Source organism: Polistes canadensis, unplaced genomic scaffold (genome assembly GCF_001313835.1).
Source record: "Polistes canadensis isolate GaletaPanama2010 unplaced genomic scaffold, ASM131383v1 scaffold_326, whole genome shotgun sequence".
In the NCBI taxonomy this organism is placed as follows: Eukaryota; Metazoa; Arthropoda; class Insecta; order Hymenoptera; family Vespidae; genus Polistes; species Polistes canadensis.
In genome coordinates, this window is record NW_014569873.1 from 55,311 (window position 1) to 79,630 (window position 24,320).

The window sequence follows — 24,320 nt, forward strand, 5'->3', positions numbered from 1 at the left end:
TTGTAGCACCCGATTCAGTTGTTTCTGCACTTTCAACAGTACTCTGTTCGGTTTCTGTAGTGAAACCAGATTCGCTCGTTCCTTCGAATGTTGTCGACTCTAACGATCCAGATTCGGTTGTAATACCAGTTTCAGTTGACATTGAAGCTTCGCTTGTACCAGATACGATTATCGCACTTTCTGTGCTGTCCGTACTTTTGTTATAGGCCTCTGTTATTTCAGCATCCAAATCAAACTCGTTCTTCACCTCGATTTCCAGCTCCGTACTCAATGTTCTGATTGTAGAGTCTGGAAGAATTTTATAATCTGTCATTTTTATAATACATTTCTCTTAATGATAACTTTTAAATATTTTATTTATAATATTTATTTACCAGGTGATTCAGTAGTGAGTTCAGAAATTGAACTACTTTCTTTGCTAACTTCTGTCGATGTTTCTTCAGTGAGCGCAGATTCTGATACACCAGATTTCGTCGTCGATTCTGACAATTCTGTTGAACTTGTTGCATCAGTTATCGTAGATTCGGTAGATCCTGCAGTTTCTATCGTTTCTGTTACAGTAGAGTCCGTAAATTCAGTCATGGTGGACTCTGTGATATCTGTAGCACCAGATTCGCTAGATTCTGTAACATCTGTTGACAATGACGTTGTAACATCCATTGATGTAGTCGTATCGATGCTCGAAGAGAAATCTGTTGATTTGTCTGTCGAAAGATCTGTCGTAGTTACTTCGGAAGCAATGCTGCTATCAGTTGATGCCGATTCTTTAGTGTTGTCTGATGATATCGTCGTTTCACTAAATTCAGTTGTTAAGTCAGACGATGTAATTGATTCTAAAGTAGTACCAGATTCAGTAGTCATTCCTAAATCCGATGATGTTTCTAAGATTAATATTAAAGGACAATTTGATTTAATTAATCGTTTAAATGTCACTAGAAAGTATCATTTGATAAGACATTTAGCTTACCCGTTATTTCGGAAGCTTCCTTCTCCGATACTTCAGTGATTGGTAACTCGGTAGTCGCAGACTTTGATACTTGTGTAGCTCCAGATTCCGTAGAGCTTGCGGAATCAGTGCTTTCACTTGGGTCGAATTCAGTGGTGGCTCCAGTCTCGCTAGTTTCAATTGTCACTGATTCGGTATCAGGAGAAATACCACTTCCTTCTATCGTTGACCAATCTTCGGAAGTTGGAATTCTGGTAAACAGCGTACTTAAAAAGTCGTCGTCCCCACTGCCATAACCACTGCTCGTGTAACCGCTGCCAAAGTCTCCCGGTGAGATGTCACCTCTACTCCATCCAGCATCACTGAACATCATATCCTCCATGTCATTGACGATATCACCGTTTGTATAAGACGTGAATTTGACACTCGTTGAATCTTCGGCTACATTGTACTCAGCCTTGGAGTCCTATCATAAATAATGAGCTACTTTTATGAGATTGATCTCCTAATTCTTTATCTTTCTTTTTTTTCTCTCTCTCTCTCTCTCTCTCCCATTTCTCTTTTTCTCTTATTGAGATTTCGTTAAATTTCCACAGAGTTTTTGATCAAGTACTACGATCTTCAGTTTCACTTACTCTCAATGGTAAATCAGAGCTGATCATAATGAAGTCTTCGTCCTCGTATTCTTCGCATTCCTCGTCCTCCTGCTCGATTAGGGCTTTGCCTTTTTCTGGTTCAACTGGTATAACTTCATCTAGAATCGTTGGCCAAGAATAAAATAATCTCAAAAGATATATAAATTATAATATAGATACAAACGAATAAAAAAGGAAAATCAGACAAATTTGGATAAGTTTCACTTTACCTTCGCTACAAGGATGTCCATTACAACTCTCTTTCATAAACATGATCATATTCATTTTACAATTGCTGATCGAAGTTACTTCGTTGTCCTTGATGCAAAGCACTTTGCGAGACATTTCACCACCTCCGCATGGTTTCGTACACTAAATGCAACGATTAGTTTATAAGAAAATTGAATTTTTTGTATCCGGTAAAAAAATATCATTTAACAATACCTCGCCCCATGGACCGACAAACCATTCCCCTTCGCATTTCTCGTGTTCGACCGTACAGTTTTGAGTACTCTCGTATTTTTTCTCAGGATCGCATTTAGAATTCGGTACTTTTTTCAAAGTATCTTCGACTAAAGTGGTGCAAAATACTTTACGAGTTTGCAAGCCTGTGCCACATTTTGCTGAGCACTAGGATAATGAAAATGTTGAGAGAATTCTGTTTGGATTTTTCAAATGATCGATCATCGATCGTATTTCATTGATTACCTCGCTCCATTGTGACGCGTACCACTGGTATTCGCAATCTTGAGCATCTTCGCATTCCCGAATCAATTCTGGTTTTTTATTGGCATCACATTTGTCATCAGGATGCACGTTGCCATCTTGAGTAGCACAATGTGCCGTTCTCGTCTCTTGAGCAAGACCACATTTTTCATTGCACTATGTAACGCATAATAAATTCACATGACGATCGAAGAATAACAACGATAAAAATTGAATAATAATGATATTAATTATTTCTATATTTATTTACCCCACTCCAATCTGAAACAACCCAGTCGAGGCCCTCGCAAGGTCTTAACTGACAACTTTTCTCTCGTTCGGGGATTTCACCCTCGCAACTTGTGTCATCCAACACATCGATCTTCCCATCCCTTTTGATATAACATGTTATCTTTCTTGTCTGTTTGCCTTCCCCACAGAGATGGTCGCACTAAATAAATAATTATAAGATTCGTTTAAATGATTTACCGTACAATCGGATCAAATAAAGTTTATCTCATCTATCAGAACGATAATTCTAACAATTAGTTTATCCGTAGGGAAGTGATTTTACGATAAGATAGAATCTTAAATTAGAACGAATGACGCGTTCTTTCTTAGATAAATTTCTTTTCTTTTTAAGAGAGAAGTAGAGGATATTAATAAATATTATGAAAAATATACCGGTTTCCATGGTCCAAGATGCCACTGTGGACAGTCGACGTATCTGTTGCATTCTTTTGTGGTTGGTCCCTTCGGTCCAATATTTTCAACGCATTGAGAATCATCGACAATCGAACGTATTCCACCAGCTACAACCTGTTCGCACTTGATCTCTCTGCTTTGTACACCACCATCGCCGCAATGCTTACTGCATGTTCCCCATTCACCCTCCACCCATTCTGCCGGACAGGGCTCCTCGTTACAGGTTTGCGTATCCGCTGGTTCGAGTTGTGGATTGCACAAACTGTCCTCTACTGGCTGACTGTCTCGTCTTCTAACACACGCTACTCGTCTGGATTGGTAACCTGCAGATTTCATTTGTTCTGATTGATTTATCTATTCAACATTTCAATATTTTCTTGGATAAGTTTTCAAGTATCTTATGTTTAATAATCGAATGAAAGAATGGGCTATGTTAGAAGTTTGATGTATGTAAACTTTGTTCAATTCTTTCATCACGTGTTACCATTTATTTCTAATGGCTTTTTGTTTTTTACTCGTTTAATTGGAAATATATTTTTTTAAAATTTTTTTTTATAATGAAAACAGTTTTTATACCTCCTCCGCAAGTGGTGCTGCAGCTCGAAAATTCTTCATTAATCCATGTGTAACTATCAGCATCCGTATGCGTTGAAAGTTTCTTCGGTATACTGTATTCGTAATGGACACCAACGTTATGATCTTGATAGAGCAACTGCAAGATGAACCGGCAAACGACTCGTATTAGACTCTTTGCTATCGTCCAAGTAGATAATTTATAGGATACTTACGACAACGTAAATCGGCTCGGTGGTTGGACCTTGTGCGGTGATAATGTCCGGGGCTGAAAAACCTTGCGGCTCTCTCGAATAATGGAATATCGTGCCGATGAATCTCAGACTACGTGGAAAATCGATCCTCCAGTTGCCGTTCAAATAATAATGACCGGATGTATTTCGTATGGCTTAAACAAAAATTAATCAAATCATTCGAAAAAGTTCATGTTTATTTCTTTGCTTTTTTTTTTTTTTTCAATTTTGTATCGTTCATTCTTGATGAAAATAAAAAGAAAAAAATATACTGCTTATAAAAATATCTAAAGAAAAAACCATAAATGAAAGGTAGGAACCTTTAAGGATGATCTAATATTTAATATTATTACCTATATAATTATTTGAAGGTTCCAGTTCTCTTATTACGATATTGGTAGCACCCTCCGGAATTAATAAAATATCGATATAACCTGAAATGAAAATCAAGGTGTGTGTATGTGAATATCACGGTAAAGTGACGACGATTAATATATTCATACACAGACCGTTATAAAATTGATAATAAAATATTCTAACGTACCAACTTGTAAGTCATCGGTGTCAAATAATCCTTGAATCGTGTTACAGTCAGTGCCGTTACCTCCGCATTCTCTGCAAGCGTCTTCTTTCGCATTACTGCCTAACATCATATCGCATCCGACCGGCTGATAATAAAAAAAAAACAAACCAAACGTGATATTTAACGCGTATACTATATTTGGGTATCATCTTTCAAACGAATTTGAAAAAATTCATTCGTAAAAAGTTCAAGTTAACTCACCATACATTTGCCTTCAACGCAAACGTCGTTTTTCTCGATCTCGCATGGTGTACCATCGATCACGGCCACTTTGTATCGATAAAAAAATCTTTCCCCGCGTGGCATACAATTTAATTCGCATTTATGCGGACTTCCCGTATACGGGATCCAACTGTATAGACGAAAGACAAATTTCATAGATATTATTATCCTGCATGCTGATTATTATTAAAATGAATTACTTCTTCTAAATTGACACAAAATTTATTTTTTGATATCAAATAAAATCATAAGATCAATATCAATCATCTCATATTTATTTGATTTTCAGCTTACTGCCCTAACTACCAGAAGCATATTTATGTTAATTAATTATCATGAATCAATAATACTGACTCGTAAATTGCTCCTTCGAAAGGAACTTGGTTGAATTCCGCGCATTGTTCGGCTCGGAAATCTTTGGGTTCCCCTGGACATGCCTGGAAAAATAGATAAACGTTTATCGTATTTTGTTGTTGTCGTTGAATAACCGTGTTACGTCCTCGAGCATTTTATTTTCTTTCTTTGTCAAGCTGAATATTTTACTGGTCGAAGACAAAGCTTGTGCAAACGGAGAAACGTTTATGTTAGAACTAAGAATACGATTTACGATTATTTTTCAGACCCTTGTCTCATTGTCGTCTCTCAGTGTTTAAAAAACATTCACGGATTCGCGACTTTCCCGAGGGATCACGTTTTCTCCTATTTATCTTATGATACATAAATTATCTGAAAGAGTTTGCTTTCTCCAATCGATAAATGAGATCTATCCAAATTCTCGGAGTCGTATTTCGTCTGGACGTCACCCACCAAAAATATAACCGACTCCTTGTAAAATACTTTAATCAATCAGCTTTTTAGGCATTAATATTTCTATCCAATAAGAAACCAAGTATGTGTCATCTAAAAAATGATTATTCAGGCAAAAAAGTAACTGTACTAAGAAATGGGAAATAGAAATAAATTAAAACAGAATAGATAGGAAGGGGATATTTAACAAATGATTTAATGAATTAACAAATTTCACGTTTTAACAATAATAACATCCCTTTTATTAGAATTCTTATCAGTCTACCACTTCAATTATTTTCTTCCTGTCAACCACAAATTCTAATCCTCGTCATTTATAATTCTTTAAGTCATTTTGTAATAGGGGACTCGCCAGCTTATCAAAAACTGACTATTACGCCAGAGAAGGTAACAGGTTCTTTCGAGTGGAAACGTTGAAAAATTCGGGAAACAGTTTGCAGAAATTAGATGGCCGATATATATCGGACAGAGTCTTGGACTCTGCCGGGGAAGGACAAGAGAGGGTCGTGGGGCAATGTAATGTCGATAAATCGAGTGGAACCTAAGGAAAAGGAAGAAAAGATAGCCCCGCTGGGACTGGTACCACGTACGAGGATACCGCAGGATTTATGGCGAGAGATTTCTTGCGGACCGAACGAAACCTTGTCGGTGAGGATGGCTAGGATGGCTAGGAAGGAAGGAAGGAAGGAAGGAAGGAAGGAAGAAAGGATGGAAAAAGAGTTGTGGCAAGGTAGGAGTCACGGAAACGGGGGGACGAGGGTGGTGGTTGTGGTGGAAGGAACACGCTAGAGAAAAAAATTATGCGAGGAAAGCTAGGACTTTGAAATGATGTTCAATGTAACGAATGTTACCAACCTTTTTCACCCTAGATTTGTTCTAATAAATTTTTCACGTGAAAATTTATTTAGAATCATTGTGATTTGTGAAATTCGATGAAACGGAAATGAGGAAACGACATTAAAATAAGACAAACATATACATCTATAGGATTTAGATTGCGAAAAAATGAGATAGAATACAGTATACAGTTCGTAGTATACCCATTCTTGTCTATTAAGCGTTGTACATATGTATGTGTTTTGTGTATATATTTTTTGATGTTTGGTATATCTATGAAAAATTAATTACGTAAATTTTTGTTCGAAACGAACGCTTCGGAACAAAAGAGATTGATTCTATTTGATATACTCGAGGGAGATGAAAGTGTTATTTCTTGTTTTTGGTTATTATAAAGGAATCAAATTGGAAAAGAAATATGTCGAGAGATTACTTTAGCAATGGCGTGCGGCTTGGCTTGACGCAATGATCATTCTATTGGAAGATCAAAGGTTAAAGTAAGCACAGAGTATGTTTGTTAGCGTGCATTTGATTCTCATTTGGTAGAATTATTTGAAGTGGATTTGTCATTTGTCAAGAGTCTGTTACAATGAAGAATTATGTCGTGTATTTAAAAAGGTGACATACTAAGAATAATCAATTTTATATGAACTCATTCGAAAGAGAGTATATAGTTAATCTTGTAATATTTATAATTTCAAATAAGAACAAAACGTAATCATATTTTAAACAATGACCCACCTGAACGTTGCAAGAAAAGAATCTCCTCGTGGAACCTGTGCATCTTTGATAACCATTGTCGCTGTAACACAAAAAATACATTTAAACTTTTGTATTAGGAAAAACATTTCCCTTATCTTTCAAAAAGTTATTCCTTTTAGTCGAGTTTTCGGATCCCAGTTGATGTTTAATGAGCCGTGTTCTGATACCACGAATCGTTTTTACGACGAAACGAAAAGAAGAAGAAGAAGAACAAGAAAAAAAAGGGTATAAAAGTATTTACGATCATTCGATTTGTCAAACAAACAAAAATAATCTTAACGCGTGCACGCGTTGGTTGGATCCGTTCATCATTCCGTTTAGTAGAAACCATTTAGAAAGTAAAGAGGTAAAATGTTCGTAATAGGAGGTTTGATCGATTACGAGCCATCACCATTCGTTCATATTTTTTTTTTCTTTACTATTTAATTTTCTTTTTATTTTGTTTTAAGATCGACGATAATGATGACATGCATGCCTAGCATGCACGTTTTCTTCTCGACTTAGTCTACGTGACCGCGTTGATCTCGTAATCGCTTTTAATTCTCAACTCGAATCCTTAATCGTTCCTGCACTTCCTAGGATTTGCATCTCTAATCAGGGATTTACACTCGGTAGAAGAAGATTCGTTCGTTCGTTCGTTCGTTCGTTCAACAAGTTTCCACGACTATGTTAACGAACTTTTTTTTACATCGACCATTATCGATGAAAATAATTGAAATCAATTCTAACCCACGCGACGAACAAGTTTCTTTTAAGATCCCTTTCAAACGTTCGACTTGTATTTATGCAATAGTTATCGATTATCGTTCAGAAGAGAATTTCTTTTTTCTCCTCCTTTTATTTATCTCCATGACAGTTCGTGCACGGTCATTACTTCCTATTCCTTATCGAATATTACGTTTATATGGATCATAAATACTTTCTACGAGATATTCTCGATAGCTATCATCACCGTATATATATATAAACGAAATATTTCAAATAAATCTCTTAGAGATCTTTTAAGTGAATGTAATAAAATGTAAAATATGAATATTATATCATTAGCTAAACTGTCCCGTTAATATGATATATCATTTACATATATATATATATATATATACGTAAATTATAATAGATTTCTTTCCCAGACGATGAAACTATACATAGACACAGACAACCCCACCGATTTCCATTTTACTGAAATGCATTTTCCCCAGACATTAAATGAAATCGAGATAAAAGGTTCCTTATAGTTCAGGTGGGTGGGGGTGGGTTGTAGGTGTAATAAATTGAATAAATAAGATAAGAAAAGATAAGGGTTAAGACTCACTCAACGTCGAGACACTGTCGGGTCTGATGAGCAACCCCACCGCCGCAGGATCGTGAACAGGAACTGGGCATCGACCATGGTCCCCAATTTCCCCATTCTGGTTCTTCCGTTTCGAGAACGAAGCTGCTAGGTAGATAGCTTTCGCCGTGCTGACGACGATGCCTTCCGTGCCTTAATTTTATATGATGCTGCAACACAGGACCGAGCGAAATTTATTATCCCACTCTGGACGTCTTGTTTCGTGCTACTCGACGGGACGTCGAGAAGAATCTTGGGGTCGCGTGGGTCGGCATACGTTAGAATGAAAGAGAGAGAAAGAGAGAGAGAGAGAGAGAGAGAGAGAGAGAGAGAGAAGAAGAGTAGGTTACCACCACACTGTCCGTGAGAACCTTCGTGCCGGGCTAACATTTTGCGATAAGTGGTCCCTTATTCAAGCCACCTTCGTTGGATACGTACTCTTCCTTTCCTACCTGATTCTCGTGTCTACTATCTTTCCAAGGAATGGGCCCTACGATCCCTTACTACGATTCTTACGCGACGAAAAACTAATCTCGATCCTATTTAACACGATTTTCTAACGCAATTTTTATTTACGTTTACGTTTACGTTTACACCAAGAGAAGGTGTTTTAGTTTTGTTCCAAGTGGAAAATTGGGGAAATGCATAAATTCATTTAACAATTTAACAATCATTGTTTTTGGAATACGTATTCTTTATTTCCTACTTGATTCTCGTATCTGTTATCTTTCCAAAATTTTTAATAATATCTATCGTGGATAAAAAACATAATGTTGAAGATTACTCGATTAGATCCTAAAAAGAAAACACTGAATGCAATATCGTAGAGAGTAAAGGAGAATAATGAGAAAACTATGGCAAACGCTTTAAATGAAGGATAAATAACAACGCAACGACCATCGTGAAAATGGTAAACACAAAGAAAGCCGAGAGATAACGCGTGGACAGTGGATGATGGTAATAGAAGAGGGATGTGAAAAAATCCGGAGCAAGGAAATAGGAGGAAGAAGAAAAAGAAAAAAGAAAAAGAACAGCTTACGTCGAGGTTGCATCGGATGCGTCCTCGAGGTGGGCTTTTAAAAGAGGGGCCAAGGGGAAAGGGTTGTTGGAGGATTTTAACGATGAAAGGACGAGCTTGCTTGCGTGCGTTAATCGAGCACCGTTCTTACGTGAGAAACCTGACGTACATTACGCGAATAGCAATCGTGAGCTTCAAAGAACTTCTTCTATATCTTTTTTTTTTTATAATCCTCCTCGTTCCCCCACCCCACCCCACCCTCTTTTTTTTTCTTTTCGAGTTTGCCTTTCTTTTTAAAACCATCCGCCTTTTTTTTTTCTGTCTTCTTTGAAGGAGAACACTTTCAGCTTATGTTTCCTATCGCACACGAGGCATAAAACGACAGATGTAAATCTACGTTTTTGTAGATGATTTTCTGTCTTTTTTTTTTTTACAACCGTGGGAGAAAGAGAAGCACCGTTCGCATAAGAGAGACTTCCGTGTGTAAGACCAGTAATAAGACAGTAAAAGTTGATATCCATCTAGTCTCGTTTACGTTCTAACATCTGCGTTCTGCTTGTTGATACCGAGAGAGAGAGAGAGAGAGAGTTAGTAGGTAGTGCTTTTGCACTCTTAATATCTCTTTTTCTCTCGTTAGATTGCGGATTGGCGGGATCTTCGATGCACTCGCCGCATAATGCGACGATAATGCCACGTAAAACGATGCGGGTGAGCATAAAACATGATCCATAAGAACCGACCGACATACGACAGAGAATGTTAACTTCTATGCATGGTTTAACGTACACAAACATTCAATACTCTTTCAAGTTTTCTTATATTATACTATTTTTAACAGCTTCCGTGCTTGAACGATAGTGAAACATGCAACATGATATTTAACAGAATTTCGGTTAATCGATGAATTTATTACCAATTTGTTTTGACTTTTAATCAAAATTTACAAAATGTATATGATAGTTTGTTAATTATTATTACAATGTTCTTGCACATCAGCAAGAATATATATTATCGATCAAAATTTCTATCAGTATAAATAAGGAAACGAGGATAATTGGATTCCAATTGAATTTCACGATTTAAAAAACAAACTTTCTGATCTGAAATATGTTTTATTTATTCGTATCATTAATTTAGCTATTCAGTGAGGGTGGCAAGTAATCGAAAAAATTTCTGAACCATTACATTCACATTTCTTCTTACAAATATATATATATATATATCTCCCATTTCTTCGAATTAACTTACAAGTTAGTTGAACAAATTTTTAGCCAGACGCGGTATACGTCATTCAGATATTTCCTTCTATTTTAGCCTAGATCTGGTCAAAACTAGCTTAAGACCCTTTCGCCAATTCTCACAGTAATCAATGATTAAAGGCTAGATGTCCGCGGTAAATCACCTAATTGAATGGCATCCTTAAGCGGTGACTAACCGTAGCAATTACAGCTCGCATTCGTTCTAGCGTAAAGCAAGGCAGGCAGAGTCGTTATACGAAGAGGTTTACATCATCGGAGGCGTAAAATGAGTAATTTCTCTTCAGCTTTGTTACCGAGTAGACTTAACGTGACCGATCCTAACGTTAAATTACTTCGCAAGACGACCGATGTCAACTTCTCTTTGCCCTTAAATATCTATCTTTCGGTGTCATCGATCATCCAACTGACTGACGGATATTATAAATTTTACTCCAAAAAAAGAGGAAAAAGAAAATGATAAAACGAGAATATGATTTGAAATGTATAATGATACAAACCATTGATATTTCATTCATAAAACTTGCCCATTCATCTTTTAACCCACGTGGCATTTAGTTATCTTCTTGTATCAATACTCTGTTAAACGTTTTAACAGTAAACCAACTCTGAATACAACACCGTGAGACTTTACGGGGAATATCAATATTGACAGAAACTTAACTCTATTGACTTTGTAGTTTATTTTCCAGTTGTACGATATAATGGACAAGAAGAAGAAGAAAAAAAAAGAAACCACTCGCTGCAATATTTCACGTTTTATATCCGTGATATATAATTAGAACAAAAATGTAAACGATCGAAAACTGTTTTCGTCTTACCAGTGCGGTTGGTTGCACGACTGCACTAGCAAGATAGGAAACATAACCTATTATCAGTTAAAACATAATCCAATATCCTCCGGTTCGGTAACAATTCGTGTGACTTCATTGTGATAATTTAGATTAGAATTAACATTCTCTGAAGTATCATGGAAATGTGAATAATCTTTGTTACATGGGGGAGGGGAAAATGAATTATTCGAATTAACCTTAAAAAAGAAAAAAAGAAACAAACGCGACTAACTTCACGCTGTTAATTTCATAATTCTGTGCGCGCGCATAGTAAATACCGAGACTAACTTCATCCTGTTCTTAATTTTGTGTTGCTCTGTGCATAAAAATTCACTCCTCTCATCATCGTTATTTCCCAAAACTATATAGTATAATATTGAAAAATAAATTAATGTTTAAGGAAAATATCGTAGAATGAAAAACTAAATGAAGATTGTTGTTAGATAGAAATATGGTAGTCAGAAAGTGTCGGTGAACGGTTAGAGATCGCGAGAAGAATAGAATTGAGTGTGGTCGCTGAAAGTTTCGTTAGGGTACGGGCCCCTAAAGGATAATTAAATAGTTCAAGGAAGTGGATTTCGAAGCGAGAGGTCAGTCGATGAACCGTGAACGACCGTCGAAACACGCCTTCTTAATAATTGTCATATATACTCGTGCCTTCGTACTCTCCTCCAGTTTGACCTCTCGTGGACACGAAGGTCCCTCTTGCCGATTATATCCTTCTCTCCCTCTACCCCTCCCGCCGCAGCCCCCGGCCCACCGGGCCCCAGCCCCCAGTACTCCTTCCACCATCTTCCACCCCCTTCTTTCTTCTCCCTTCTCTCTTTATCTTTCGTTTTTATACTCTTTTTACTCGCAAAGTGGCTCCACGACGTTAAATATCTTTTTCTCGAGAAACGCAAGCAATTACCGTCCGACGTAGTAAAACGTTAGCGCATCGAATCGGCGTAATCTCAAGCAAAAGCGCATCCTCTCGTGTTCTTCTTCTTCTTCATCTTATTATTATTATTATTATTATTATTATTGTTATTATGTGGTTATTATTATTTCGCGATAATTAATAATCGTGCGAGAGAAATCTCATATAAATTTGAATATCACGATAGTTGATAGGTTGTTACGAGTGACGATGATCCACTTTGTTCAATTGGGTGGTAGGGATAAAGAGGGAACGTAGAGAGGTAGTGGGGGTTTTTAAGAGAGCTCAATATTTAACGAGAAAGCGGCTCGAATCGTCTTACGTGAGCGTGTTAAGAAGATCGATTTACATTGCATCTAATCTATCTTATTTCTTCGTTTCCGCGCTAACACCATCTCGATTCCCATGGATTGCGCGTACAAGGGGTCAAACGCTTTCTCCGTTTTAAATACTTCCCGAATTATTGATCACGTGTTATCATAACGATAAGTTCGTAGTTTCTTTTTATCGTTAATTAAGTAAGTTCCTATATTGCCAATTTTCATCTAGTCGAAAGTCGTCAATTTATATCGAATCGTTTATATAATTGAAACCGAAAAGAAAAAGAAAAAGGAACGTGAGTTTTCTTGGGGAGGGAAACGTTAACGGTTTTTTAAATGATAATATAACGAAAAAAAATATATTAGAAAGATAAGGATCGCGAGAGATCTTATTGCTTTTTTTTTTTCTTTTTCTTCTTAATAATTTTTCTTTCAACGCGAGAACAAGAAAAAAAAAGAAAAATGGTTAACGCGAATTTTCGTGAATTTTTCTCAGACCACCAACATCGTCGTCGTCGTCATCTCGTACTATTTTCTCTTCCATCTTCCTCCCCCTTTTCTTTCGATTTAACGAGCACTTAACTCAGATTAGCCGTGCTCGTTGATGAGGGTAAGAAAGTAATCGTAAGTCAGACCCGTTCTTTCCTACGTTCCTTTAATAATCTCATTGATGTTCGCAGATATCTCAGCTGGTCTCTCACACACCATCTAACTAAAAGATGCAATCGCGTATCTACTTTTTCACCCTTTACCCAAACCCGGTAAGCGTTTCAAATGATTTTTTGCGAGGTGACATAAAAGAAACGATTCTCGGTTGATGTTCCCCCCTTTCTCTCTCTCGACCCCAAAAGCTCGGAAATGGGATGGAATTCAGTAGCCTTTTTAGGAAAGAAGAAAAAGAAAAAGGCATTTAGCTAATCCTCCTCGTAGTCGTGAAATTAGATAAAGAAGGAAAAGAAAAAAAGAAAATCATTTCGTTTAATCTAATTTTGTCTGAGAGAGAGAATAAAAAATGACACCACGAATGATATATATATATTTTTTTTTTTTCGGTAAGGGGGTTTTCGTTGTTGTTATTTTGTTAATTTGTAAAGAAAGTAACACGGAAGATTTCTTCTACGATCCAACATAATCAGCTTTCGCGATACGCCTTGCTCGGGGACACATCTCGTTTATCAACTTTAATGTGCGTGAAAGCTACAGAGTCAAGGTTCACGGATTTCGCGAGGATTGTAAAAATGGAATGACACGATGATCCTTTTTTCCTTTCTTATTTTAACGGAACATAATACGCAAGCTGCAACGTGCCACAACGTTGTTGCGCGTCTACGTGTCTTAACGTGTAATAAGTTATTTCTTATGTTAAGTCAGACAGCCACTTGTAGATACTTTATAGGATTTATTCCTAACTTGTTTTCTTTATCGGTATCACGCGAAATGTATTTCTCTCTCTCTCTTCTCGTCTTTCTTTTCATTCGAATTTTTTTGTTTAAATTAAATATTACTTTTTTCTATTTCTGCCAACAATTATGATTAATATTGGATTAACAATAAGTTAAAATATTCAAACGATTAATCGCACATGATTTGTGTGTTCTTATAATATAAATAATTATATTCTAAAAGTAAATCACTTAGATAAATTCAATTTTTTAATCAATGGATTGAAATTCATTGTCATAATCATCACTGGTAAATCTATCGTATGTAATACAATAAATAGATCGATTCAATAGTTCGAAGATTAGGTTTAAAAGCTTCCGTGTCGATTCGGAACAAACAAAAATAAATTGCAAGAAGATTAGGTATCCGAACGTGGAGGGTTCGGGAAGGTTGAAACTCGAGCCAACATCAGAGAACGTCCGAGCAATAAAACTTAGAGGAATGTTGCCAAGACGCGTTTCGTCGAAGCCCTTGTTGCACCTTTATCGCCAAGGACAAGATGTATCCCTTGGAACCTTTGCAAACTGATGATGAGCTACGAACATACTTAAAAAAAGAAAAGTAAGAAAGTACTCACGTAGTTGGCAAAAGTGTCGTTGACGTGTAGCAATGTTAAGCAAAGGAAAAGCACCAACGACCTGAAAAAGAAAACAAAACCCATATAAAAAATAAAATACAATTTATAAATCAACGAGTTCAAAAAAAAGCCAACGGGGAGACACACTGTTTCCCATGAATTTATTTATTTATAATATATTCCAACTATCGAAAATATTCAACAGCTTTTGTATACGCTATGGGTACGCGTTTAATAATGGTCAAACGAAATCTGTGTGTAAATAATGAAAGTAATTTAAATATTTAAATATTACCCAACGTCACGTTTGCAAATTACATTTAACGAGTTAATATACTCGAACAGGGAAAAGAGAAGCGGGAATTCGGTGGTGAAGAGGAGGAGGAGGGAGGAAGAGGAGATCAGGGTGGTAATGAGAGCATCTCACTCATTTCATTTGTTTCTCACTTAGTGAAACATTGACCCAGACTCCGGGTATATTCGTATCAACAGTGTGTTGTAGTTCTCCTTATGGCGAGACAAGTTTCACTTGCAAAGTGGTTCCACAACTCGTTACGTCAGCGTGGGTAGACAGTTACGCGTAACGTGCAGTGTTACGTCGAAGGAATCGACGAAAGGGAAACTTCAATGTCCAATGCCATGTGCTTCTCGTATATTTTTCTGTCTTTCTCATTCGAAAAGAAAGAAGAAGAAGAAGAAGAATCAAGTGGGTCGATATTCCTACCAATTAAAATGATTCATCGATTCAAATTGGTCACAATATTGTGATAGTTCAATAGAGTTATATTTAAAGCATGGTTGACATGGGCCGCATGCGGTCTGACTGGCCAAGCCTCCGAATGCGGCCAGACGACACACGCCCAGTCACAAATTTGTTTCATTTTTTTTTCGCAATCATCGATTTTTAATCTGCACATTTAATGTACGGTTCAGAAAGGATAATAATTGAGTAGAATCCATCTGACAAAGTTCAAGTTCGATGATTCCTAGTTGATATTGCGTTAAATCGGTCGTGTTAAAAAAAAAAAAAAAAAATAAAAGAAAGGTCTTACCGCAAAAACGTTTACTTAAACTAGTCAGAAGAGGATTATTTGGCCAATGGAACTGCATGAATATGTAAATCATTCTTGGATGAGCAAGAGAGTCTCTTGCATCTGGAGCGTTCCTAACGAGGAACCCCCACGATTCGCGTTCGTTAAAAGGAAAACGGGTTCTTTAAAGTTCTGATTGGACGGGACGAGCTTGACGTTCCGAACCAGGTTTGAACGTCCAATTACACGAACCGAAACGTTCGCGAGCGAACGTGTAAGCTTCGCTAACCATCATTGATAGAAAACTAGTTTTCAAGAAATTTATAACAAGAATATTTGTCCCCTTGTTATTATTTCAAATTATTTTCTTTTCTTTAGGAAATCGAAAAAACGATAAAGGAAAATGATTAGGGGGGGGGGTGACGAAGGTAAAGAAATAGAACAAAAAAAAAACAATAAAGGAAATGATTTTCATCGGAACGAAATCATGCAAATCATCGTTGTCGATTTGAACGTAAGATGAGAGAAAGAGTGAAAGAGAAAGATATAGAGATAGAAATAGAAAGAGAGAGAGAGAGAGAGAGAGAGAGAGTTACGGGAGCTATACGTTTCGCAACGTTGCTAATTCATTAGACATAAATATTCATGAATCAATTAGCAACCCTTCAGAAGGGGGATGTGCAGTTTCTCGATTCGATCAATGGATTATCGATTTCCATTACTCTCGGTTAATTACCTATTAAATGGCGCGTAGTCGTTAGCAGCCCTTTTCTATCCTAAGACATTACCCTTTAATCCGTCAGGTTCAGAAAAGGAAGGGGGGAAAAAAAATCAACAATTCGAAAAGGGTCGAATCGATTCTCGCGACCGTGTGTCGTTCTCCTTCATTGATTTTGTAAAAACTCTTCGGATAAGTTAAAAAAAATGAAAGAAAAAAAAGAAAAAAAGAAAAAAGGAAGAATTCTGGCGAGAAAAAAGGGGTCACAGGAGTTCGCCAATTAACGCGATTTCGCGGATAGGAACGCAATGAGTATGAAACTCGAATCCACGAATATTATCGGATTATGTTTGAATACTCGATACCGGCTGGAATTCGAATTCGTGCATCAACTTCCCGAACGTGTGCACCTCCCATACGATGTACCGGTGTCCATAGAATAGATAGCCCATTCGTACCGTGTCTCCGTAATTACGATCGTTTCGAAAAAAAATAAATGGTCGGGCTTAAATCATTATCGGAATATCGGTACCGATAGATAAGAACTTTTATTTCCAATTGTTTTTGGTTTATTTTTTTTTTCAGATAATATAAATAAAGAATCCCTTTTATATACGAAAATGGGGGTGGAGGGTGGATTGTATTTTGCTCACCATCATTTGGCAAAGTCACGTTTCCCCAATATACGATTCTTTTCTTTTTTTTTTGTTAATCTTTCTTCATTTTAAAAAGGATCAAAGAGTCTTGATCGATATCCATCCGAAAGGAATATCGATCGTGCATGTTTTTCCTGTATACCTTGACCAACCAACGGAACACGACATTGCACTTTCGATCGTTCGTTTGTAAACGTCACACCTACGTTCATTTCCTGTCGCTTTCACGTTTCGAATACATTCTCACAGTTTGTACGTGTATGCATTGTAGTATGTATATATTATATATATTGATTGTAGTATACGTGTGTATACATACGATCCTTGTTCAGACGATGTTGACGTTCCTTTTGGATGAAAATTTTCGGTTCGTTTCCTTTCAGGCTCGCACTTGGCTCGTGCTCTTTCCCTTTCTTTAAGAGATCGAGCAGATTGTGAGCGAGCGTAGTGTACCTTCCACACCAATCGCACCCTTAACGAGGATAATAATCCGTTCACTAACCCAACCGTATAATTTTGATCGAATGCACGCGCGAGAAATCGATCGCGTTTTCTTTCCTCTTCCTTCTTGCTTTTTTCGTTTCTTTTTTCTTTTTTCATTTTTTTTCCTTTGCTTTCTTTAACTCGAAAGATTATCTGAAATTACTCTTATGTTAGCGGCGAACGAAGAAGAATGAATCCCCTATTTTTTTCGTAAGGGCATAGTAGAGCGCGTGCGATATTTTTCGATTCGTCTCGTGTGGCTCCCATTATTTATTTTGTTTTTTCTTTTTTTTTTAAACCCACCATCATTTTTCCTCATGGTTTTTATAATAAATTTCAACGAAGAGAAAAATAATTACCAAATTGTGTTCGCCTTTTAAATTCATTTGTTTTCTACCTGTTTTCGTTTATTTTTTTATGGTTTCTTCTTTTTTTTTCTACGAATAAAATTTATTTCCATTTTCGAGATAGAATAATTTCTATCTGGAAACAATTTAGACGATATCGGTAAATAAATAAATAAATAAATAAATAAATGTTGATTTCCATTAAACGTCATTGCTAGTTGGGAGGAATTTTAGAAGGAACTATTAAAGCGCAGATTTCTTTTAATGGCGCTCGAGGTTCGTTAAAATCCTTTGAACATGAACGAACGAGCATACTTCTCTCTCGTTCATGGGATCAAAAAAAAGAGGTCAAGATTTACGCGGCACTTATTTTCTGCTTAAAATATGCTAAGTACTGCGTACACGTGTAGTACTAGTTTCGAATTATTGTGTTACCTTTAAATCCAAACGCTTATTTAATCTAACAAATGTTAACTAATATCTCGATTAATATAGTTTCTTGTTTATCAGATAAAATTAATCTCTTCAAGGACACGTGTGCATAGACACACACACACATATACATACCTTACACAGTTACTTTTATATAAAAATTATTTTACGCGGAAAAAAATATTATTCATTTAAACTCGCGTTGTGTTTTATTTTTTTTTCAATTCGTTCTAACTCGCTGAATTGTTGTCGATCTAAAATGAATGAAGCACAAAATTCAATCATTTTCTCGTTCGTTTAAAAAATTCGTGCCCCTCTTTCTTCTCCACCCCCTTCATCCCCAGAGAGTTTAACGATTTAATTTTAATTGGATCGATCGGAGGATAACGAGATGAAAAAGAAAAAGAAAACAAAAAGAGAAGAGAAGAAAAGAAACAAAAAGGATGCATTTGATAATTAATTAATTAATCGTATACACAATCGGGAAAATAAGTTTAGAATATTTCGTTGACGTGCCGCGAACTCGAGATGAAGACGTTAACCTTGTATCCTATATTAAGTTCTCAAGTTTCTTTAGCGCTCATAACACGTTTATAGAATTCGGTATCCAATTACTCGTTTCGGATACACCGTAAACGTGAGGTACCTTCTTCTTGAAGATTACCATCCTATTGAACGTCGAAAAGGAGCGTAAACCTCGACATTAGCTGGTTATCCGAAAGAGCATCTAGCCAGATCGATTCCTGGGAATGTGCCAAGCCCTATGACCAAGTGAGAGAAAGATAGAAAGTATGTATATGTATGCATGTTTGTGTATGAGTGAAAGAGAGAGAGAGAGAGAGAGAGAGAGAGAGAGATAGGGTCATAATGCCTCTCTCTGCAAAACCGGCCTCTTTCGGCAGCCATTCTTTATGCACCGAAATCCAAACGTCGAGCTAGCGTCGTGTTGCATTTGCCAAGAGTGCGAGGAACCCACCCCATCCCACCCCACTCCACCCACTTCATCCAACCTCCCTATACCCGCTATTAACGTAAGTACCGTTAAAAGTGCATTCCCGATATGATCGACGTTTCTTCTTTCACGTTCAGGAACGAGGACGACGCTTTTACGAGAAAAATGCAGCAGACTTCACTCGGAGAAGAACAATTCCTTTTTTTCTTTTTTATTCTTTCGATCAACGCGACGATGGACGATTGATTGTCTTATTAACGATCATGAAATATAAATGAAAACTGAATAAGTGTGATGATATGTGACGAACAATTGGACGATTTAAATAAAGTTTCATCGTTTAGTTGAACCGATTTATACCGAATAGAATAATTTTTCAGTCTCCTCTGTGCGCGAAATAAAAATCCGAAAAAGTCTTTAAGAACGAACTTATTCAAAGAGTTCATCGTGCGCGCATGGGAAAAGCAGGGTATGACTTATGAGCTTGCTGGAAGCCCATCATCTCAACGATGCTATTAATCATTTGCCGAGGAACGCGGTTACCTAATAATTCCCTAATGACCGTAACGGGTTGCGTTTTGGGTATTTTCCGTGAAATATATGTAAGAGAAGTACGAACAATTCTTTCGTAAATGAAATAACGGGAAACTTATTCTGATCTGTGCAGAATAATTACAACTGTGCAGAAATAATTACAACTGTGCAGAATAATTAAAACTGCGCGGACTTATATACAAAATTATTATATCATTTATTTTGTATATATTATCTGTTTATAAAATAAATCATCATCTAGAGAGATTTGTTGTTTGGCCAATCCCCATTGTTAATAATTATTGGTATACATATATAAATACGCGAGTATACCAATTAATGACAATGCTGCTTCTTTTATGATATGTATCAGCGATGAGACAAGAAAACAAGAAAGAGAGAGAGAGATAGGGAGAGTGAAATGGAAAAAGAGATGAATGAAGAATGTTGAAGACCACAGTAGGGAAGTCTTCTCTCTTTGCGAAACCAGACAAAGGAACCGATTGCGAAGCTCGACGTTTTCACGAAAGCAGACCAAGCGGACGAACTTCTCCCGCTTCTTCTCTACCACCCTTTACCCCTTCTTCTCTTGTTTGCGCGCGCGTCTACCATCTCTCTCTCTCTTTCTTTCTTTCTCTCTCTCCTCTCCTCTCTTTCTGTCTCTCTTTCCGGCAGCTCCATTCAATCCTACTCCGGCTGATGAAACCTTCCATTTTCACCCATCCATCCTTATTCCTTGGTCTCTTTGAAATACCACCGAAGGTACATTCTTTTTGTCTCTCTTTTTTTTCTCCCTCTCCCCCTCTTACCCTCTCTCTTTCTTTTTCTTTTTCTTTTTCCATCGCAGAGCCAAGAAAACTTTTATGCCTAAGACAATTTTCTAAACATATTATATTAACATTGAATATATTGAGATTGTTTATCATATATAATATAATTTTGTAAATTAAATTATTTGTTATATTTTGTTTTAGTATTAAACTTTTTACGTTTAAATTTTGATACGGATCATTTATATTGACGTTTGAGGGTTTGACGTCTAGCACGATATTTCAAATCTCGATATACTCCTTTTCGTTATACGCTTATATTAACGAAATACGCTTAGAAATGTGAAAAAAAGATTGGAGGATGTTCGAAACAATGGCGAGATTATAGGTAAAAAAATGTAGACGACGAATCGTCTAACCCATCGGCAAAAACCTTTTGTCTCTACCGCAAGCTAATTGACTGGAAGGCTGTCTAGCAGTGGGTTTACCAGAAAGATTCAGTCGGCTTGCATGCCCCTTAGAATCTACCTTGCCCTTCCTTTACCTTACCTTACCTTTCGAAGGACCGCAGTCATCTAATGTTTTTTCCTGTTCTTTTTCGAATACCTTTGGTAGGGAAGGTAGGAAGGGTCCAGTCAGCCGCCGCTACTGCTGCTGCTGTTGCTGCTGTTGCTGCTGACTTTCATTCAGATCACGAATTTAGAAGGGTTATCCCTTTGGGAGTAGAACCTTAAAAGGTTTTCGAAGAAAATAGAACGATTTATTCGATAGATAACAACACGCTTTTTTTCTATGCTTTCAAAGTGTACACCTTTACTTGATAGGTAAAACAATGGGAAGATATTTTCGTAGATACTATTAAGTTTTGTTTGACAATTAGTTAGATCATTTTTATTCGACAGAATTTTTGTACAAGTTTTATAATGGAAAATATTTGTATTTATATTATTATTTACCAAAGGATTATTCGGGAATTCTTTAGTTTCTAATAATATTTGATTAGACGTGTAATGTGGCTCACGTAATCTGGATAACGCAAAAGCAAGCTTTCATTGGGATCTGAATCTGGTGTTAACAGTGCGTTTGGGACGATCCGGGTGGGCTTACGTCTGCGACCTGTCACTACCAATCCAACCATCTCGCGTTGGTTCGCCCATTTAGAATGGAATAAGCTTACTGGCTCGTTGATCCGTCCCGTTCACAAACAATCACGAAAACGATACGATACGATACCGAAAAGTTTGTCATCTATTTTCTTTCGCACATAAGATCGTTTTCTTATTCCCTTTTGTTTTAATTAAACAAAAAACAAAACCCCCTTTTCGTGATCAGGGTATGGTAGCTGGACCAACAATACTAACACGCGTTGCTTGAAATTTTCCCTAACATTTTATAGAAAATTTTATGCAAGTTTCGCATAGAAATTCAATTGGTTAAGATGATCCATGAAAATTGCTGGCGCACCTTAACGTAATATAAACCACGACCTACCCCAGTTGATTTTACTGCCTGGTGGCACGAACAATGGATGAAACTAAGCGTAACATTGATGAGTTTAGAAAAAAGAAAAACAAAAAAAGTCTTCACTCTAAATTGATATGCAAAACTGCGTTCTAATTTTATACTACTTTCGTTGGTCTCGTATTTAGGTCAGTAAAAAAAACAAATATGAAAGACAATTGTAAGGACACGAGTGTAATGTTTGAGCGTGTATACACGGGTCATATACACGCGTGAGCAGCGTGTAAACGCACGCGCGAGGAAATGTGGAGGAAGAGATGTTATCGTTTTAGCATCCGGGATGTGGTGCCTATCTGAACGGAAAGATGTTGGTATCATCGCCCACGCACAGCGCCAGGCGAATAAATTCTCAATAAATCCAAACTTTTTTCTCTCCCCATTAAAACGCCTTTATTATTTTATTTTTTTGTTTTTTTTTTTTTTTTTACGCGGAAGGGGTAATCGCAAAAATAAAAAAAAGAAAAATATAATAAAATAAAATTGTGTTCGATGTATTTAGAAATATTTTCGTAAAGTACATACACACACGTGATGGTTGGTTGGGGAGTCATGTTAATTCGATCGATCACAGATTTAAACGATGTTATCGTGCACGTAATGCTACGTTAAATAATACATGAATTGTGTAATCGGCTTAACTCGGTCATCAATCCTACCCAGTCCAGTTAGATTCCATAATAACAATTACAAAGATTTCCTGTTAATCGTTTGTCTTTACTGTCGATCGTTATTATCGGCAAATTGAACGTTAACGATTGTGACAAAACAGATCATAATATAACTATGCAGATTTCTAATTGAAAATACACGGAATCTTCGAATCTATCGTCTACACTAATATTTACATTCGTATAGAAAAATTAATCGCAACTAAAACTTACAAAATTTAAACATAATCGCATCTCGTTAAATCTATGCTTTCATTTATTCACGAAAAAAATATTCGGTAATCGTTCTGAAAATCATAATAATTTAACGAATCACATTATACTTCCTTACGTCACGAATTTTTGTTTGCTCCTCTATGATTACGCTTTGACAAATCTAACGATTTCAAATACTCATTCCTCTTCATCTCAGGGACATAATCGACCACCCGCATTCAATGTGCTTTTTGAGTTCCCCTTTGTACGGTTCTTCTTCTTCTTCTTCTTCTTCTTCTTTCTTAAGAACTCGTTGCTTGCCAGACACGCGCACGTTCCTACTTGAGGTCGACGAATTTTTGACGCTCGCTGAATCACAGCTTTTGTGTTCGTCCCCATATGCGTATACATAAAAATATATATATATATATATATATATATTTTTATGTATACGCATATGGGGACGAACACAAAAGCTGTGATTCAGCGAGCGTCAAAAATTCGTCGACCTCAAGTAGGAACGTGCGCGTGTCTGGCAAGCAACGAGTTCTTAAGAAAGAAGAAGAAGAAGAAGAAGAAGAAGAACCGTACAAAGGGGAACTCAAAAAGCACATTGAATGCGGGTGGTCGATTATGTCCCTGAGATGAAGAGGAATGAGTATTTGAAATCGTTAGATTTGTCAAAGCGTAATCATAGAGGAGCAAACAAAAATTCGTGACGTAAGGAAGTATAATGTGATTCGTTAAATTATTATGATTTTCAGAACGATTACCGAATATTTTTTTCGTGAATAAATGAAAGCATAGATTTAACGAGATGCGATTATGTTTAAATTTTGTAAGTTTTAGTTGCGATTAATTTTTCTATACGAATGTAAATATTAGTGTAGACGATAGATTCGAAGATTCCGTGTATTTTCAATTAGAAATCTGCATAGTTATATTATGATCTGTTTTGTCACAATCGTTAACGTTCAATTTGCCGATAATAACGATCGACAGTAAAGACAAACGATTAACAGGAAATCTTTGTAATTGTTATTATGGAATCTAACTGGACTGGGTAGGATTGATGACCGAGTTAAGCCGATTACACAATTCATGTATTATTTAACGTAGCATTACGTGCACGATAACATCGTTTAAATCTGTGATCGATCGAATTAACATGACTCCCCAACCAACCATCACGTGTGTGTATGTACTTTACGAAAATATTTCTAAATACATCGAACACAATTTTATTTTATTATATTTTTCTTTTTTTTATTTTTGCGATTACCCCTTCCGCGTAAAAAAAAAAAAAAAA

The 24,320-nt window shown here is 36.6% G+C and overlaps 1 protein-coding gene across 1 annotated transcript in view; it reads right to left on the reverse strand.

The window, feature by feature from the left end:
• Nucleotides 1-24,320, reverse strand: part of LOC106791627 (papilin) — a 65,625-nt gene that overhangs the window by 10,955 nt on the left and 30,350 nt on the right. The window contains exons 2-19 of the mRNA XM_014757409.1: nucleotides 14,705-14,765; nucleotides 8,321-8,508; nucleotides 6,988-7,048; nucleotides 4,957-5,039; nucleotides 4,582-4,732; nucleotides 4,342-4,465; nucleotides 4,151-4,231; nucleotides 3,780-3,952; nucleotides 3,568-3,703; nucleotides 2,971-3,314; nucleotides 2,558-2,737; nucleotides 2,290-2,463; nucleotides 2,026-2,211; nucleotides 1,812-1,953; nucleotides 1,582-1,700; nucleotides 968-1,412; nucleotides 375-881; nucleotides 3-288 (exon numbers count right to left, since the gene is read on the reverse strand). Coding sequence (XP_014612895.1) covers nucleotides 3-288; nucleotides 375-881; nucleotides 968-1,412; nucleotides 1,582-1,700; nucleotides 1,812-1,953; nucleotides 2,026-2,211; nucleotides 2,290-2,463; nucleotides 2,558-2,737; nucleotides 2,971-3,314; nucleotides 3,568-3,703; nucleotides 3,780-3,952; nucleotides 4,151-4,231; nucleotides 4,342-4,465; nucleotides 4,582-4,732; nucleotides 4,957-5,039; nucleotides 6,988-7,048; nucleotides 8,321-8,508; nucleotides 14,705-14,765 — 3,441 coding nt within the window. The remainder of the gene's footprint in view (nucleotides 1-2; nucleotides 289-374; nucleotides 882-967; nucleotides 1,413-1,581; nucleotides 1,701-1,811; nucleotides 1,954-2,025; nucleotides 2,212-2,289; nucleotides 2,464-2,557; nucleotides 2,738-2,970; nucleotides 3,315-3,567; nucleotides 3,704-3,779; nucleotides 3,953-4,150; nucleotides 4,232-4,341; nucleotides 4,466-4,581; nucleotides 4,733-4,956; nucleotides 5,040-6,987; nucleotides 7,049-8,320; nucleotides 8,509-14,704; nucleotides 14,766-24,320) is intronic.